Source organism: Lonchura striata, chromosome 3, assembly GCF_050655825.1.
Source record: "Lonchura striata isolate lonStrDom1 chromosome 3, ASM5065582v1, whole genome shotgun sequence".
NCBI lineage: Eukaryota > Metazoa > Chordata > Aves > Passeriformes > Estrildidae > Lonchura > Lonchura striata.
Genome location: NC_140705.1, coordinates 110,498,899 through 110,516,862, shown reverse-complemented (window position 1 = coordinate 110,516,862; position 17,964 = coordinate 110,498,899). Strand labels below are relative to the sequence as shown.

The 17,964-nt window shown below is 39.4% G+C and overlaps 2 protein-coding genes across 7 annotated transcripts in view; one reads left to right on the top strand and one right to left on the bottom strand.

Annotated features, from left to right (window-relative positions):
- Window positions 1-1,157: 1,157 nt before the first annotated feature.
- Window positions 1,158-8,247, bottom strand: NDUFAF5 (NADH:ubiquinone oxidoreductase complex assembly factor 5). Of its 3 annotated transcripts, none has more exons than XR_014954522.1 (12): window positions 7,986-8,247; window positions 7,424-7,464; window positions 7,184-7,247; window positions 6,484-6,531; window positions 6,279-6,382; window positions 5,810-5,849; window positions 3,917-4,114; window positions 3,264-3,324; window positions 2,442-2,536; window positions 1,940-2,040; window positions 1,501-1,583; window positions 1,158-1,386 (listed from the first exon to the last, which is right to left on the bottom strand). XR_014954522.1 is itself a non-coding variant. In XM_021527835.4 (11 exons), the coding sequence occupies exons 1-11, from the start codon at window positions 8,217-8,219 to the stop codon at window positions 1,300-1,302; spliced, it is 1,044 nt and encodes a 347-aa protein (XP_021383510.2). In that variant the 5' UTR covers window positions 8,220-8,247; the 3' UTR covers window positions 1,158-1,299. The 3 variants fall into 3 exon arrangements, 1 of the variants encoding a protein (XP_021383510.2); XR_014954521.1 differs by having other exon boundaries at window positions 1,940-2,023; XM_021527835.4 differs by lacking the exon at window positions 2,442-2,536 and having other exon boundaries at window positions 1,940-2,023.
- A 44-nt stretch (window positions 8,248-8,291) lies between these two features.
- ESF1 (ESF1 nucleolar pre-rRNA processing protein) overlaps window positions 8,292-17,964 on the top strand; it is a 29,442-nt gene continuing 19,769 nt past the window's right edge. Inside the window, exons 1-8 of one of the 4 annotated variants that reach the window (XM_085577216.1) lie at window positions 8,292-8,372; window positions 9,992-10,688; window positions 11,399-11,733; window positions 12,557-12,670; window positions 13,360-13,460; window positions 14,552-14,704; window positions 16,150-16,264; window positions 17,210-17,348. In XM_085577216.1, the coding sequence (XP_085433342.1) occupies window positions 9,992-10,688; window positions 11,399-11,733; window positions 12,557-12,670; window positions 13,360-13,460; window positions 14,552-14,704; window positions 16,150-16,264; window positions 17,210-17,348 (1,654 nt within the window). In that variant the 5' untranslated portion in view covers window positions 8,292-8,372. Of the gene's footprint in view, window positions 8,457-9,991; window positions 10,689-11,398; window positions 11,734-12,556; window positions 12,671-13,359; window positions 13,461-14,551; window positions 14,705-16,149; window positions 16,265-17,209; window positions 17,349-17,964 lie in introns of all 4 variants that reach the window. The other 3 variants (XM_021527830.4, XM_021527829.4, XM_085577217.1) reach the window with 3 other exon arrangements.

Below are 17,964 nucleotides of genomic sequence, written 5' to 3'. Positions count from 1 at the left end.
GTACCAAGTCCACTGATGGAGTATTAAAAAAACAGCAGCTTTCACAGAAACAAGCTCTTGTTTTAGTCTTTCGAGAGTTTTAAAGGTTGTCAGACCATTTAGATCCTCTCCCCTTTTTTCCCAGCAGAATTACTGTTCTTTTCTAGGAAAACAATAAATCAATTAATTTCTCTCAGATAATTATGGGTTAGGCTTGTAAGCAAAAACAGGACAGAATATTCTTGCCCTCCTTCTCATGATTTATATGTTCTCTGCCCATTTTTTATTTAAAGTCACAGCCTGGTCAATAAAATAAGCCCCCAAATCACGACATTACAGATGGGAAGACTTTTGCCTGCCTGGCCTGTTGGGTTTGTATTATGCACAAGTTCTGTCAAACTCCACCTGGTGGTTAATCTTAAAAAAACCTAGGAAATAAACTTTAAAAGCTTTAGCTCCATCAGGATTGATATACCACTTAAGATACTAGAATAAAAATTATGGAACTGAATATTTGGTTGTATAGGCTTCATCCTTTCTGTTTCTCCCCAACTCTATGAGTGCTACAATCAGACAAAATCTCTGGGCAGGTATTTTTTCTAAACCTCTCATATTAATGGGTCATAGTTGCAATTAATATAAATTTCTGGCAATGCTGTTATAGACAAGAAAAATCATAACTCAATGGCACACCTAAGGAGAAAATTACTCTTCTTGCTCTTTAGCCTCTGACATAGAAAAGTGGAAAGTAATGTGTAAGCGTAATTTTCAACTAACATTTAGATAATGTATCAATTATTCAAATCTCTTACAGTAACTTTTTACCCATACTTCCCAACTAATAAAAACCATAACAATTCATATCTTTGTATTTGCTGATAGTTTCTCTTATAGGCTGTCTCATAAATTCACCTGCTACCATTCTTTACTGTTATAATACACTATTATTTATTATGATCTACTAGCTTTGAAAAATTATTTTAAAATGCATTCAAGATATGTAAACCATACCTGGAGCACCCTTTGATACTGAAATCTGAAGGAGGTGTTATTTTTGAGAATAGTAAATTTAATACAAAGTCGAAAGTTGAATTGCTCTCTCAAAGACTTGAGAGAGAAAACTGCTCAAATATTTATCTAGAAAGAAAAAATTAACACCCACCATTTCACACAGATAATGCTGTGGCACAGTACAAAACCTCAACAGTGCGTACTTTATTATCATTTCAGGACGTCATCATTAAATAAGCTCAAGTGAAGACTGTCTGCAATTAAAACTTTAATAGAAGTTTCAAGACAATTATTATTTCTGAAGAACAACTATTTTTTTCCCGTTTTAAGAAGTCCTTCTATTTTTGCCAGATCTCCAAATGAAACTGTTGCAGAACCTCGCTGGGCTGGTTTTGCCTAAGGAAGAAAAAAAAACAAAACCAAACCATATAGAGCTAATTTTAAATAAATTTAGTGAAAAGCTTTTAAAACATCAGTACCTTCATAGAGAAAATAACAGCTTCACATTACCTGTGACTCGTGGTATTTCCAGCCAATCATGTAGTAGATCTGAAAGGTGGCTGGTACGGAGCCATTGCTGTTTCCGTACATTTCTGTTGGGGCAGGAAGGGAGAGAGAGAAGGTACAGGCTGTCAGCTCTAGGAAACACTCAGTTCTCAGAACATCAGAGCTGAGTGTGACATATTCATCAGAATGACTCCTGCTGAAAGATTTGGGACAATAAAAATATCTCAGACTGCTGCATCAATATAGTTCAAATCCTAGCATTATAACTGAGGTTAAAAATAGCTTATGATAATGGCATTTTGTTCTGGAGTATTTGGGGTTTTTGGTTTTGCTTTGGGTTTGTTTAGGTTTTGGAGTTTTTTTACAAAAAAGTCATAAAAAAAGACATAGAAAAATATTCTCAAAGTCATTTTAGATGAACTCATTACTCTGTAATACTGACCTTGGTATATTGCAGCAGCTGCCAGCATTGTCTCCCTGTGCAGCAGAGGTTTTCTATTCCAAGAGCAATTACTCTCCCCCATACCTAAAAATATGTTTTAGCTTTAAGAAAAAGAATTGCACACTCCATGAGTTAAGTGTCATGCACTAAGGACAGATTCTTACAAAACCAAAGTACAGACTCCTCTGTTATTCAATGCAAGAGAAAACATACCACATTATCATTAGGTGAGTTTCTTATGTATAAGAATCCAAAACTTTTAATTCCTACACTTTGCAATTTACAGTTTGCACTGCTAGGAATAATTTCAAATTATTACTTCTTCAGTCTGAGTCTTCAAACATTTAGGCTTTTAAGTATAACTGATTTTAAGAATGAGTACAAAGGGTTTATTCAGACACATGACAGTATTTGTTTAACAGATAATCATTACAATTACTAATCCAAGAGATTTAAAATACAAAATAAAGTAACCACAATTCTGATCTTTTTAATCACTTACTGCATCTGAATGTTTCTGCTCAGAATAAAAGCTGCCTTTCCATTAAGGAATTACTCCATACAGCAGTCGATCCAGATAAGAAATGCCCTGAGTTGCTGTCAGTAACAACAAACTGCATGTGAATGACTGCTTTACAATCCATGACAAATGCAATCAGAGTATTAACAAAATCGTTACTCAATTGTTTGCTGTTCCTCAGCAACTTCCAAATTAAGGATTTATTTACTCTCATTCCAAAGCCGTTTGCTGATTGCCTTGGTAATTAGAAAGGCTCACAGGAAAAGTCAGTGTGTGGGATATGGACTGCTGTCTCCCTTTAAAGGCTTTTCTGCACCTTACAGTGAACAGGCTCATGCAGAACAGGAAACCCAGGGAAGCAGAACATTCACAGCAGACCATGAAGCAGCAAATCTTTGACTTGTGCCTCCCAACACAAAGCTCCTGACAGGCATAATCTCCCGACTCACTAGAAAGCTGGAAAAAACCTAATGCTTCCCCTGTTGCACTAAGATTTATTTGTATTATTTTAAGAAAGAAATTCTTTGTGATGAATATGCTGAAACACTGGCTCAGGTTGCTAAGAGAGGTAGTGGATGACCCACACCTGGAAACATCCAAGACCAGGTCGGAGGGAGCTCTGAGCAACCTGATCTAGGTTCAAGATGTCTTTGCTCACTGCAGAGTTGGATTAGATGACCTTCAAAGGTTCTTTCCAACCCACACTAGTCTATGATTTAGAGTTAAGAAACACACAGTAAAACAGTTCTGTGTCTGGTCCACTGATACAGGAAACATTTATCTTCCCACAAAGAATATACTTGCCTTGTAAGTCTTCCATAACCTCAAATAACCCTGGATAGTTCACTTGGATTTCATCAGTATCCTAGAAGAAGAGAGAAGTTCAATTTTAGAGCATACCAAACTAAACCAGTAGCATTCTTTCAACCTTGCTGTACTACCAAACTATTCCCTGCCTGTGGCAGGACAGTTGGAACTAGATGATTTCTGAAGTCCCTTCCAACCCAAACCATTCTACAATTCTATTCTTCTGCCTCTTCTGCTCAAATCATGTATTTCTAGGAAGCATGTACTATTTTAAGATTTCTAAGCAAGTTTTGCTTAGTAGCCCAAATGCAATCAAATTTGAATTTAAATGCCATTATCTTCTTCTTGGTTTTAGAAGAAAGAGCAAGTGTCTATAATTTTTTCATGCAGGTCTAACATTCTTTGACATTTCTCCAAGAAAGCCATCCAAATTCTACTGGGCCATGAGCCAAAGATACACTTCAGCTGGTTCCATAATCACCACAAAACCAAGAACAGTGGCAATCCAGGCTATTTCTGCAGCCTGTTCAGCAAGATGCACCACATGCAGAATGACGCAGTATGTTATTACTACATTAGCAAACAGCGATTTCCATATTCCAGCAGCTCTGATGCTCTGGATTGTTCTCCCTGCTGGCTCTCATAATTACCACAGTGAGGGTGTTAAAGCCAGCCCTGGACAGCAGATGTCCCAGATCGGCGACGGCGGTGAAGGGCGAGACGTGAGGAGAGAAGCCCCCTTCCCTCTCCAGCTCAGCCAGCTGCAGGGAGCAGCGCAGCTCGTACAGAGTGTCCCCCCCGAACATGGCTCCGATGAACACTCCGTTGGGCTTCAGCACCTGGTGGATCTGCAACACACAAACACGGCTTTGCTGCGTGGAGCCTACGTAACTAAGTGGTTTTTAGCACTTTTTATTAAAAAAAAACTCAGAAGTAATCATTTTTAAAGCTGTGACAGACTTTTAATATGGACTGTATTCTGCAGGGCAAGCTGTGATGCAGCTTCTGGTCACACTGCAAATACTCTTGTTGAAGAGAGACTATTTTCTGTTCTTAAGAGTAAATCCTCAGAAATTACACTTACATTCAGGAAACATGGAACAAACCGTAGAAATTGAGGGTAAAACTATTTTCAGCACAATACTCCTAAAATACTATTCTAAATTAATTTACTTCTAAAAGGAAGATAGATTAAGCCAAGTATGCTATTTACTTTTACTTTCTGAGAGCAGCAAAAGCACTTAATGTCTTGATTTAAGAGAAGTTAAGACTTTCGTTTCCAGTACTGATCTCTGCACTTCTGAGACAATAGAGTAATGCCATTTTTATTATGTCTACAGTTACTTATTATTAACTTGCCCAAACAGCAATATTATAATTCAAACACCAAGGCTGACAAGCTGCTTTCTGGTCTTCTAAGTTCTAGCCCTCTTCCTAGAGAGAAGGCAAATAAATTCATGCTTTCTCATTGCTTTAAGAGCTGGAAGTTATCTCTGGCTTAGACATCCAGAAGAGTCTGATTATACAGCCAGGCTAACACAACAGCAAGCATTTCCAATGCCTTTGAAAAAAAATGTTTTCCATAGTTTTTTAATGAAGTATTAATCAAGCTACCTTTTCTGTCTTAGTAAAAAAGCCTTTAATTGACAGGTAAGACAATTAGGCAGTTAAAGGCAGTTTCCATCACTTAAAGACAACACAGGAAATCATGAGAGCTGGCCAAGAAGCCCAGTTCCCTCACCACTGTGAGACAGTGTCAGTTATATTTACTGTAGGAGAAAGTATTTGGCCCTCCATAGAATACTTAAATTCCAGTGAAAATTCTGTATTTCTTTCAAACTTCTTTTTATAGGTACCGAATGCATTTCAATTGATTTTTATTATTTCAGTGACAGTAGGGTAGTCCTAGTCCTACCAACAGGTGATAAAACAGCACTGCAATGACTGATCAATTTGAAATAAATGAAAAACCAGCAAACTGGTTAACATGTTCCTTGTTCCTGCACCACGTTTTTTGATTTGACTAAAGTTTACACCTGCAGGAAAGAGCTGAAGTAATCCAAAATAACCAAAACTGTTAGTGAAAAAAAATATTTTTCTGTCCTCAACAAGTATTTGCTTTATTCTAATATCAAAAAGCCTTGGTCAAAGCTGTATTTCAAAATAAACAGCTAAGAGATAAAAATAACTCAAGCTCCATAAAGCAGCTCTGGAGAAGTGTAGTATTTTATTACAAATAGTAAGAGCTAACAATAAAGATCAATAGCACTGTCTCAGGTGACATTAGTTACCATGATCTCAGCTGTGGAGAATCCAAATATTGTACAAGTATGATGTTGTTATTTTTTCCAAATTGGTCTGAGGGAGCAAATTAGTAACAACGTAAGCTAATGCTCCTCAAACTGTGAAAAGTGTTACAAAAAATATTTGCATGCAGCATGAGTTGTGTGCCTCTTATTTAAAGAAGACCTGGAAATAGAGAGTGCTCTCAATGCAAGTAATGGCAAGTACTAACTTAAGAGTATTAAAAAACAATTTCTTACCTCTTTGAAAGCTTTAGGAAGGTCATTCACCCAATGTAAACTGAAATAACAGAAGTGTACATTTTATAATTTCAGATTAAATCAAATGCTAACTACCTAGTTAGCAGAAGCCAAAGCCACAAACTGATTTCTGAAGATGAAACAGCTGCTTGAAACTGATACCAAACAAGAACAGAAGTTTATCCACAAAGACCTTCTTTTTGGGGAGAAAACACAAATCTTGGAGACTAGTATGTCAAAATGCAGGAAAGAGAGAAGTTCCAAGTGTTTTGAAGGAAATTAAACAAAAACAGGAAGAATCACCAGGACAGCAGTTTTTCCTAATACATGACCAAATTAACTATGCAAGTACTTTTCTTATTGCCTTTTAATGGGACTAGTAAAATTTGTTGGATTTATTTTCTTAAAGCTACTCTGAAAAGAACATTATTAACAACTTGAACAAAACAAATAAATTATGAATACATACCTTAAGCTGCTGACAACAAGATCAAATGTATCTTCTTTAAAAGGAAGGAATTCCTCATCAGCTACAACCCTGACCGTCGGGATTTCAGATTCTACAGCATTTTTCTAATGTTGGGTTGGAAGAAAAACAGCTCATCAAAACCTCACTTCTGTTGCTTTCCTGTATTACAGAATTGAAGCACTTTAGCATTCAAAAAGCTACTTACTAAAGCATTCTCTGCGATATCAGCTTGAACAAGCTTTTCAACTGTTTCCTGAAATAAAATTTTAAAAGTCTATTAAATATGTGAATTATTTTGTAAATGGACATGAGTAACTTTTTGGCACTTACACCTATAATAAATTAGAACGAATATTTTCCACTCTTGATAGAAGCTTTATATAAAGCACAAAGCACATTTCCCCACACAATGTGGCACCCAGGGAGAACAGCTGAGACAGAAGTGGTAACAGAAAACACATTCTGTAATTTTAGGCATAGGTTTAGTTAAACATAAACCATGGATTAACAGCCAAGGAAGCACCTTTACTCACAGAGTGGTTCATAAATGGTAAACTGTTAATGGCTTCAAAGCCTCCATAATGACACTTCTCTTTAACAACTAACTGTAGCCAATATATTCACCAAAAAAACAGGCATATTTCTACCAAAACGAAAAGTTAACTGTATTATAATAGCTAACTTCCCTTGCACATTTGTCCAGTTTTCAGTGGCAATAAATGAAGAACAGCCTGCACAACACGCAGCTTTGAACTGTAACTACAGGTATAGGCGTATGGGGTGGGGGAAAATTTACCTCATTAAGACTCAGATGATTGTCTTAAGTTGTAACAGAGCCCTGTTTGAAAGGGACGTACAACTTATGACCTTCCCTTAAACACTTCTAAGTATGAAGAGAACAGTACCTTGGTTAAGTGCTGAGCTATGTAACCTCTTCCAGAGCCAACATCCAAAGCGAGAGGAAACGTTCTAAAGGATAAGATCAGCAATACAGAACATAACCAGTATTTTTAATTTTAGAGCCGCTACCTTATTGAACTCAGCCCACCGAGCATGCTTTTGTGGTACCTCGGGGAAAGGCACTCCGCATCCAGCGCTACCCCCAGGGCTCCCAGCCCTGGGGATGAGGGACAGGCGGGGCTCACCTGGTGATGTCAAACACCCGGTCCGCGATCCTGCCGCCGACCTGCGGGGAGAGCCGGCGGTCAGAATCACAGGCGCAGTGAGGCTGGAAAAGATCTGGGATCAAGTACAACCTGTTAGTAAACAGCACCTTGTCAGCTAAACCGTGGTTAACTAAACTGAGTGCCACGTCCAGACTTTCATTAAACACCTCCAGGGACGGTGACTCCACCACCTCCCTGGGCAGCCCATTCCAATGTCTGATTACTCTTTTCTGTGAGGAAATTCCTGATGTCCAACCTAAACTTCCCCTGGCAAAGCTTGAGGCGATGGCATCTTATACTGTCGCTGGCTGCCTAAGAAAATAGTCCGACCTCCACCTGCCTACAACCCCCTATCCAGGGAGTTATAGAGTGATAAGGCGACCCCTAAGCCTTCTTTCCTCCGGGCTGAACAGCCCAGCTCTCTCAGAGCCTTGTGCAGCCCCGCTGCCCTCCCCTGGACCCGTTCCAGCTGCTCAGCATCGCCCAGAGCCCCGGGGCCCAGGCCTGGCCACAGCACTGGGGGACGCCGCCGGCCCCGCACCTCCTCCCTCAGGTAATCGCACTTGGCGGGCTCGGCCTGCAGCGCCGCCCAGTTCTTCTGCTTCCGCTTCAGCCGCCGGTCGAACGGGTTCAGCGCGCCCGGCGAGGCTCCGGCAGGAGGGGGAGGAGGAGAAGGAGGAGGCGAAGTGGCGGCAGCCCTGGCCGGCAGCGCCCAGAAGGGGCGGCAGCAGCGCGCCCTCAGCGCGCAGAAGGAGCAGCGCCATGGCGGCGCCATCGGCCCGGCCCCGCGCCCCTCCGCGCCTGCGCCGTGCGGGCGGGGAGCCGCGGCCCGCCCGGCCGCCGTAGCGCCGCCGGAAGCGGCCGACAGCGGCCGAGAGCGGCCGAGAGTGGCGCCGTGAGGGAGCCGTGAGGGCGCCGTGAGGGAGCCGTGAGGGAGCGGCGGGCGCCGGGCACGGTCGGCGGGAGCGGAGCGGCCTCGCGGCTCCGCACCGCGGGCGCCTCCGTCGCTGGGGTGCGGGACGGAGCGGGTGTGGGGGTTGGAGCCGAGTTGGCGCACCTGGTGCTGCTGGTGGGATGTTGTTGGGTTTTAATCTCGTTGAAGGTCCCACGCGTGGGTCTGGTGAGGAGTCACGGAGGGATGTGTCTGCAAGCCAGGTGTATCCGTAATTGGAGAGTCAGAGAACGGCCTGGGTTGAAAGAGGTCTTAAACACAGGCTAGGGGCACGTTCCGCCAGACCAGTTTGCTCAGAGCCCCATCCAAGCTGGCCTTGAGCACTTCCAGGGATGAAGCATCCACAGCTTCTCCGGGCAACCTGTACCAGTGCCTCGCCACCGTCTTCCTTAGATAGAAAGAATTTTTTCTATCTAATCTAAACCTATCTTCTAATAGGTTGAAACCATTTCCCCTCGTGCTGCTATTCCAGATCCTTGTAAATAGTCTTTCTCCATCTTTCTTGTAGGCTCCCTTCAGATGGAAGGCCATAGTTAGGTCTCCTGAAGCCTTCTCTAGGTTGAGCCATTTCAATTCTCTCAGTCTTTTCTCATAGGAGAGGAGCTCCTCTTCTCTTGGTGGTCTCTGGACTTGCTCCAATAGCTCCATGTTCTTCCCGTGTTGGGACCCCACATCTGGACAGAGCACTTAAGGTGGGCTCTCACCAGAGCAGAGGGGCAGAATTCCCTTCCTTGCCTTCTGTACATGGAGCTTTGGATGCAGCCCAGGGCACAGGGGTTTTTTGGGCTGCCAGTGCAGCTGACAAAGCAAAGATTTGTGGCTGAGACTGTGGTAGGTACAGGACTGTTTGTGACTTGTTTAAATCTGCTGCTGCATCAAAGCCATCAGGCTGCTAGGTTCCATCAACCAGCAGGGATAAAGAAGTCATTATGCCACATGGTGCCTGTCAGGTCACATCTGTGCTCAGTTTTGGTCTCTGCCCTACAAAAAAGATGTGGACAGGCTGGAGAGGGTCCAGAAAAGGGCCACAAGGATGGCCAAAGGACTGGCAAGCTGCCATGTGAGGAAAGGCATAGAGAGTTGGATTTGTTCCACGTTGAGGAAAGAAGGTTCAGGGGAGACCTTATCCTCAGGTTCCAGTGTTTAAAAAGTGGCTACAAAGAAGTCAGAGACTGTGTTTTTACAAGAAGTCACAAGCAAAAGACAAGGGCTTATAGGTACAAGTTATTCCTGGAGAGATTCCATTTAGATACAAAAGGAAAATTTTCCTCAATAAGAATATTCCACCACTGGAAGAATCTCCCCAGGGAAGTGGTGGATTCCCACTTACAAGATTTGGCTGTCAGAGTGCTGGGCCACCTTGTATATTCAGTGCTTTTGCCAAGAAATGTTGGGCCAGGGAATCTTTGAGGTCCCTTCCAAGCAGGTGGCTTGTGATGCTATGAAATTGCCATATATGGTTTTTGAAATAACGTCTTCAGTATAGGTTAGAAATCCAACTTTGTTTGATCCTTGATTTTTTAAATTGCATATCTAAATCTATGTTAATTGTTTTTTTTTTAATAAGAAATGTTTGGGTTTTTTCTGTATTGTAGATGTCCAAATCTTCAATGGCATCGAAAATGTCAGCCCAGGAGGAAATACTGAGCGATGGCCGGTTCAGCTGCGTTGCGAGGGACCCCAGGTTTTGGGAGATGCCTGAAAAGGAACGTAAAGTCAAGATTGACAAGCGGTTCCGAGCCATGTTCCATGACAAGAAGTTCAAGCTGAAGTACACAGTGGATAAAAGAGGTCGCCCTGTTAACTACACCACTACAGAGAACCTCAGGAAGTTTTATGCCTTGTCAGAATCTGATTCTGATCTTTCGGAAAGTGATAGCAAAGAACTCACAGCAAAGAAAAAAAAGAAAAAGAAAGTTAAAGGTAAAGGAGAAGGAGATTCTGCAAAGGCTCTTGCAGGTGGCATCCCAAAGGAGGAGAGCAAAAAAGCCCAACAAGGGGTGGACCAAACATGTGAGGCGGTGACTAAACTAAATGACCTTAAAAAAGAAGGACAAAAAAGTAAGTCTAAGTTCAGCGTGAAAGAGGACTCGCAGAAACCTGCTGTGGAAGTTGATCACTCTCAGAGAATCACGGGCCTTTTACCCAAAGGGAAAAACAAACAAGAAGGAGTGTCAGAGGGAAGATCCATTTCCATTCAAATCAAGGAAAAGTCTTCACAGGGAAGTGCTGCTAAGTCAGTCAAAGCTCCCAGGAGGGACCACTCCGTAGGAGGGAAAATAAAAGAATCAGGTTAGTTGTTCAAATAACAAGGAGAATTTAGTTGTGTTCATTTGGATGTTGATGCTTTTGTTTTATTCTGCAAGATTAGTTATAAAATAGCTAACTGACTCAAATTCAGTGCTGCTGAAGGATTGGAGCTGGTCAGCTCACTATAGAATCAGTTCTGATTCTTCAGTAAGATTGTGAATATCCCTGTTCTGTTCTTTTAATTCTTGTTGCTGAAATTGTCAGTTCGTTAGGAAAGGAAAGGAAAATTTATAACAGCATATGCACTGCTGTATTTATTAAACTGAACTGCAGATACATGAACTGATATCATGAAGGCACGTCACAACTTGTGGACTGAAATATGGCAGTGTTGAGCCATTAATATTAGGGGGAATTAGAAAGAACTGGCAACTTGAAGAAAAACTTGTGCATGTGTATAGCCTCCATTATTAAATAGATTTCTACTTCTTCATTCTGTAATATAAATAAAATAGCTGAATATTTAATTACATTTGGGATTGATAGTACAATTTTGAGCCTAAAGAGTAATTAAATTAGATTAGACCAGACAAACAAAAGAGGAAATGCTGATGTTTTCTGTTTCTTGCTCCTGCATTGTATCAGGAGTCCTGTAAATAGGTATGAAAAAACCCTGAAGTTTCCCTTTTCGTAAAGAGTCATGTGTAATTCTAACATAAAAAGGTATCTAATGTTTATCTTTCTGTGCTCAGACATCTGTGACCAAAGTGTCCAAGGTAAAAGCCAGTTAGAGGAAGAAACCTCTTCAAGTGAAGATGCAGAATTGGAAGAAGAGGAATCAGAAGATGGTGGAGAAACAAGCAAGGAAGAGGAGCCAGAAGATGATGGGGAAATGGATGAGGATGACAGTGATTCAGAAGATGATGAAGAAAGTGATCTAGATGAAGGGCCTGATCTAGCCAGAGGCATAGGGAACATTGACACAAGCTCAGAGGATGATGAGGATTTAAACGAGCTGTTTCCAAAGGAGCCGGAGATCGAGCACTCATGGCGAGAGCTAGACAAAGATGCCCCACGTGGAGATGAGGTAACAATACTTTGCATGTGAAAAGCTGCTACATGACAAACTCAGAAATGTTACGAGTTCATTGTAGACCATCATCTCTGGAACAGTTTGTGGAAGTATTTTTCATAAAGGTTTTTCAGCCTTTTCGTGACAGAATGGAAGTGGTAATGAAATTGACAATGAGAGACTTGCAGTTTTCACTGGTATCTCCTCTTCCCCTAAGCACACTTACCTATACATATGAATAAGCTGGCTATGGTGAAAGAACAAATAAAATCAAGCCTCTCAGTAATTCCAGAATTTAAATAGTACTGCTTTTGTTCATTACTGATTTTTTTCACTTTTTAAAAATTTAGTTCTTTAACTCTCACTTTAAGAAATTAAGGCATCGTGGGACAGTGAAATAGGACTTTACAGCTAGCACAATCAGTGTGTAAAGAAATCACAGTACTCTAGTGCTGTCACAATAGTGGTGGTTGTTGCTCCTGAGACTAACAATGTTTGATGATAACAGAATCCTAAGCAATTATATTGTCACTGCAGTTCTAAATCTGTGATTGGTGCGGTCCATTCTGTGGTGCTTCACTATTTATGTCCTTTTTATGTGCTCTGGTAATCGATGCTTCTCATCTTTGCTACTTTAAGGTTAAAAGGTCATGATGATGCTTCTCATCTTTGCTACTTTAAATGGTAAAAAGTCACAACGACAATGCTACTTTTATTTTTTTCAGCAAAGTTTATTGCTGACTTTGATTTTTACCACTGAGTTCTGCTAGTGTATTGTGAATTGTGTATTCCCCACAACAGGTAACATATAAATCTATGAATTCTTATGTTCTTTCAGATTACAAGTAGATTGGCTGTTTGTAATATGGATTGGGATAGGTTGAAGGCTAAGGATTTATTGGCTCTATTTAATTGTTTCACACCCAAAGGAGGAACAGTGTTTTCTGTTAAGGTAAGAACTGGTTTCTAAAAGGAGTACTGACTTTCATTGTTAAAAAAATAGACTAGAAAATAAGAAGCAAGACAGTACTGTGGAGAGCCAAAAGAAATATTAATGTGTTCAAAGAGAAACTCTGTTGCATTTTAACTTGCTGTAACAGGCATGTATTTAGCAGAATTAGAAGCCAAAGCCATTAACTTCTTTTATTTATGAGGTTGGCCCAAAGTGCAGGTTTTCTCTAGTAGGAAGAGACTACATTTCCTTGATTAGTTTAATATTCAGTGGTAGTAGTATGGCAGATAACCCAACCTTAGATTAAAGATCCAGCCTTAGACCTTACTAATAAATTGGTTTTATTCTGGCCAGTTTAGTTATATTTTTCCATTATTAGTGTCTACCTCAGCTCTCTGAGAAATTTTAATCAGATACCTCTTTCTGAAAAGGGCCACAATGTACACAATGAACAAAGTCAAGGTTCCTGTTGTTCTTCATCTGCCTCAAAAATCCTAGCAGGCAGTTTGGTTGGAATAACTGTCTTTTCCATACATTAACATTAGGAAGCTATTAAAGTTTATGGAATTGATCCCTTTACTGATCCTAAATAAAAACTGTGAAGTGTAAAAGCCTAGAGAGATTTTTTTTTTCCTTAGTCTACATTACACTGCAGTTAAAAGCTTAGTTTTGTGTTGTTGTATTTGTAGATTTATCCTTCAGAGTTTGGAAAAGAAAGATTGAAAGAGGAAGAACAAAAAGGACCTGTGGAACTGTTCGATCTTCCAGAGAATACCACAGAGGATGATGGGTATTAATTTTAATTTTGTCTTCAAATGACAGATATAATATGTTTAATTCTTAGTAGAAATCCCAATCAACTCCTGTTTCCAGGAGTTCATATCTGGAAGTGTCTGTGGGCACCTTATTTTTCTAGTTTTGTTCAAAGGTTGTTTTACAACAGACACTCGTTCATGATCAGAGCATTTAATAAATGCATGATGATGAAACTTGAGAAGATTTGCCTTTTCATATGAGTTCAGAATTTTAAGATGTAGCTCATTGGAATAATCAATGGAACAAATGCATAGTTAGCTTAAAAACCAGCATTTCTCCTCTACAAATTGCCATTTGTGCAGTAAGCTCTCTTTAGTGCTCACTGTCGATATTCTTACCTGTGAATCAACAGGGACCTTAGTCCAAGAATTCCCAGACTGAGATTTCTTGAGTGTCACCAGCAACAGCCCAGGCCTCCTAGGCTGAGTTCCTCAGTTCTTCAGGCATGTCTTTTTTGCCTTTTTTTAGCTTTTGTTCAAGGTTTTGCTTTGATATTTTTCCAGAATTTCCAGATGTTTGGCAGCCTGATTGGGGCCATATTTGTATAATGCATCCTGCTGGACTGGCCTGTATTTACAAAATGTAGATGCTTATAAAATAAGGGCAGATCCCTTTGAAGATATTCTCTGGTGCATCAGGAGATTGTAAGGTGGATGTAGAGCACGTTCTGAGGTCACCTGCATTGTGTTCATCAGGGTGCATCCTGAAGTGTTGGATTTACTGCTCAGTAGGCTTGAGAGCATCAGGAATCCAACACACAAAAATCCAGGTATCCCAGAGGTACCTCAGTGGTACCTGTGCCCTTCTGATTCACTGAACCTCATCCCTGTGACCTTTCAGTGGAGTCATGTACAAATTTTACACTTAATAAAACTGTCTGAAGTAGTCTTTTTACTTGAAGAAAACTCAATTCTGATGGAACTTTGTGCTGTTTAACATTCAATCTTACAAGATGAGGAGAGTGGTTGATTGGTGCATGTTTTTAATGAGTTGAATTAAAAGATATTGTGAATAAAAAGCTGTTAAAGCCAGCTCACCTGACTGGTCTTTTCTCCACTTTTGCAGGATTTATAGGGAAAAACTGCGGGAGTACCAGTTTAAGCGACTGAAATACTTCTATGCAGTTGTAGAATGTGATTCTCCTGAAACAGCCAATAAAATTTATGAGGAATGTGATGGACTGGAATTTGAAAGTAGCTGTTCTTTCATAGACCTGAGGTAACTCCACTGGTGATATTTTTGCACTTTGGGCCAGGGAGGGTGAATTAAAGGCACTTTATAATAATTCAGAGTAAACTATATTACTTTATTCTGTAACCAAAATGAGTTACGAAGGTAAATTGGGCATCCAGTGAGTTGTTAGGTTTCCCTTTGATTTCTCTTCTTTTTAACCACTTTTATTGTAATATGGGAAGTTCAAGAGGATCTCTGCATAGAGAGTCTATTTTCAGAGAAGCCAGGATAAAAAATTCTGATTACATCTTCGAGCTTTGGTACAATTAAGTAAAGTGATAGGATTCAGAAAATGTAATTTTTTTCTTTTTCTCTTCCCAAGGATCCAGAAGTGGATCTTTTTTGTGATTCCTTACCACAGGGCAAGATTATTGCTGCTTTTGTCACAAAGCTGCAATAGATATGTTAGTCCTTGTGAATGACCTGGATGCTCTGATACTTCAAAAGTCATGTTTGAGAAAGAAAGGATTTAAAGTTATGGTTTGGTTTATTGTTAGTTTTTCCTTTTGTTGCAAAAGCCGCCTTTTGTTCTAAGTAGAAAAGTTACTAAATCACAAAAAGTTATGACAAAAGCCCTGTTTGTCTGCTGGAGCCTCTGTTATGGATACCTTTGGAAGTCAGTGAAATTTAAGGGTTTTTTGCTTTGAATCATGTTCTAGAGAAACTCAGTTAATTTGCTTTGAACCAACTTGGAGAAGACATCTATGCTAAGGGAACATGTAACTTTTCATCATTTTGAACACTGATAAAGTTTTACAACATACAGTTGTTTGAAAATCTCCAATTATTTTCCTAATCTTCTGCTTTATTAGATTTTAATGTTGAATACTATTTATCAGATTACATTTGCAAAGATTTTAAAAAGTCACAAGTAATTTCTCAAGTAGCATATCAAAGTTTTTGGGTTTTTTTTGTAAACTAAGTTCTTCAATTGTTACTTCTAAACTTTTTTTTTCCTTACTAATTATAATTCTCAGGATGTGCCAAACATTCCTAAAAGGTTTGGAATTTCTTATTCATCTGTTTCCAAATCCTATTTTATTCACTTTTTTCTTTTTAATGTTTAATACTAAACTTTCTGAAAAGATTGTTCTTAAAACAAAGAAAAACACCAAAAAAAAACCCACCTGTGACCCTATTTGTACCAGAATGAAATTTGGTAATATTGAAATACTGAAAATTGAAATACTTCCCAAAGAGCATGTTGTTGTACACTGAAAACTTGTGGAACAGATCTGCAGAAGCCAGGCAGTAAATCTCACATGTGTGGAGTACTTGTCCATATATTTTTTTCCCTTTTCAGACTTACCCCCTTTTTATTTTAGCTAATTCTTTCATGCTGATGTACCATACTCAGGAAAGCTTAGGCTGTTTATACTATGAAATTTCCCGGTGTATTTGAAGAATAACATGTTTTATTTGCCTTTAAGATTTATTCCAGATAATGTTACATTTGATGATAAGCCAAAAGATGTAGCCTCAGAAGTGAACATAGCTGCTTATAAACCAAAGTACTTCACATCTGCTGCTATGGGAACATCAAAGGTATCTTTACAGTGTTTTTGTAATGCTTTTCTTATTTGTTTAGTTTTGCTGTCAGCTTATGAATGATATATGTACTAGGGAAAAGATTCCTGATTATCTCCACCATTTCAAAATAAAGACACCAAACATATTAAAGATTTAAGCATGCTATGGACCTACAAGTTGCAACCCTGGTTTGGTTTTTAAAAGAGATTGTGCTTCTCTTTTACAAATTAAATACTGAATGTTGACCTCATTATATCTCTGTGACAAGTTGCACATAAAATTACTTTGTAATTTACAGTTAAATCCTTTAATTTGCCTAAAATGGATGTTAGTGTATAAATCAGTAAGAGCTTTTCTGGTAGTAATGCCAGGCTTCAACAGTTGCTTCCCCTCCTTGTAGCAATTAATTCCTACTCTGTCCTACTGAGAGCCAAAATTTCCATCTGGCCATGAAGTGAACCAGATTGGAGAAGTGATTAGTTGAGAAATAAGAACTTTCTGTTAGATGGTTTTTCGGTCAGATCTGTTTCACGTTCTGGTTGAGGGCGCAGTTGCGCAAACACTTTCATTGTCTCCACTGCAGTCCGTGTGTGATTCCGGCAGGGAATTGCTGCTGGAAGAGGAAAAGAGAGGAGTTAGTGGCTGCTTCAACTCCAGTATCTGTTGCCACAAAGGAAATTTGGCTTACAGAGGTTTTGTGTTGTGGGACCTGCTGTTAAAGAACCATTTCAGTGCATGAGATCTCTTCAGTTCTTCTTTTAGCTCAAATGCCTTAAAACTGTAAAATAAATTCCAAGATGTTGTAATTAAATTTATGTAACTAAATGGTTATTATAGTGAATTATTGTAGAGAGCATTACTAACAGGTAATTGAACTGAAAATATAAAATAATCTTCCCTATAAAGACAACATTACAGTTTTTAGTTTCAGCTTCTACAAATGGCATTCTTTCTTTTAAGGTAGATATCACATGGGATGAGACAGATCATGAACGAGTAACGTCACTCAGCAGAACTTTTAACAAAGAGGAGCTTCTTGACATGGATTTTCAAGCTTATTTGGCTTCATCAAGCGAAGAAGAAGAGGAACAACAGCAAGGTACTTTGGTAATAAATATTGTACACAAAGTGGTTAGCTGAAGGGTTCTGAATACAAATTATTTATGTATTTAAATGTCATATCTATAGAAAATGCTTTGAACATCATCATTTACAAGGACAATATTACATTTGTTGCATAATGATTGTACCCCTGAGCAGAATCTTTAAATAGTCCAGACTGGAAAGGGCCTTAAAGACCATCTAGCTCCCAATAGCCTGCTGTTGTCAGGGTCACCTTCCACTGGACTACAGTAGCTGCTTTCTGAATAGGAGCTAGCACCTCTGAGTGGAAAATAATTTTCTTGCATTTTGTTTCTCCTCCTACTCCTTTTTTTTTTCTTTCTTCAGGGTATCTTGGCATCTCTTTGTCAAGTTTGGCAATATCCGCTTTTAATCTGTTAATTTCTGAGATAAATTATAGGCCCATAGAACTTGAAGTGTTTCCTTTTCAGAGGAAAAGTCCTAGTTTGAAATGCAAGGTGGATAATGACTAAATGAACAGGAACATATTTCACATGCTTTTTGATTCACATACTTCTTAAGAATATAGAGAGAATTTAATCTAACTTTGTAAGGTACATGAGTTTTTTCATATGGTGCAGCAATGTTTAAAT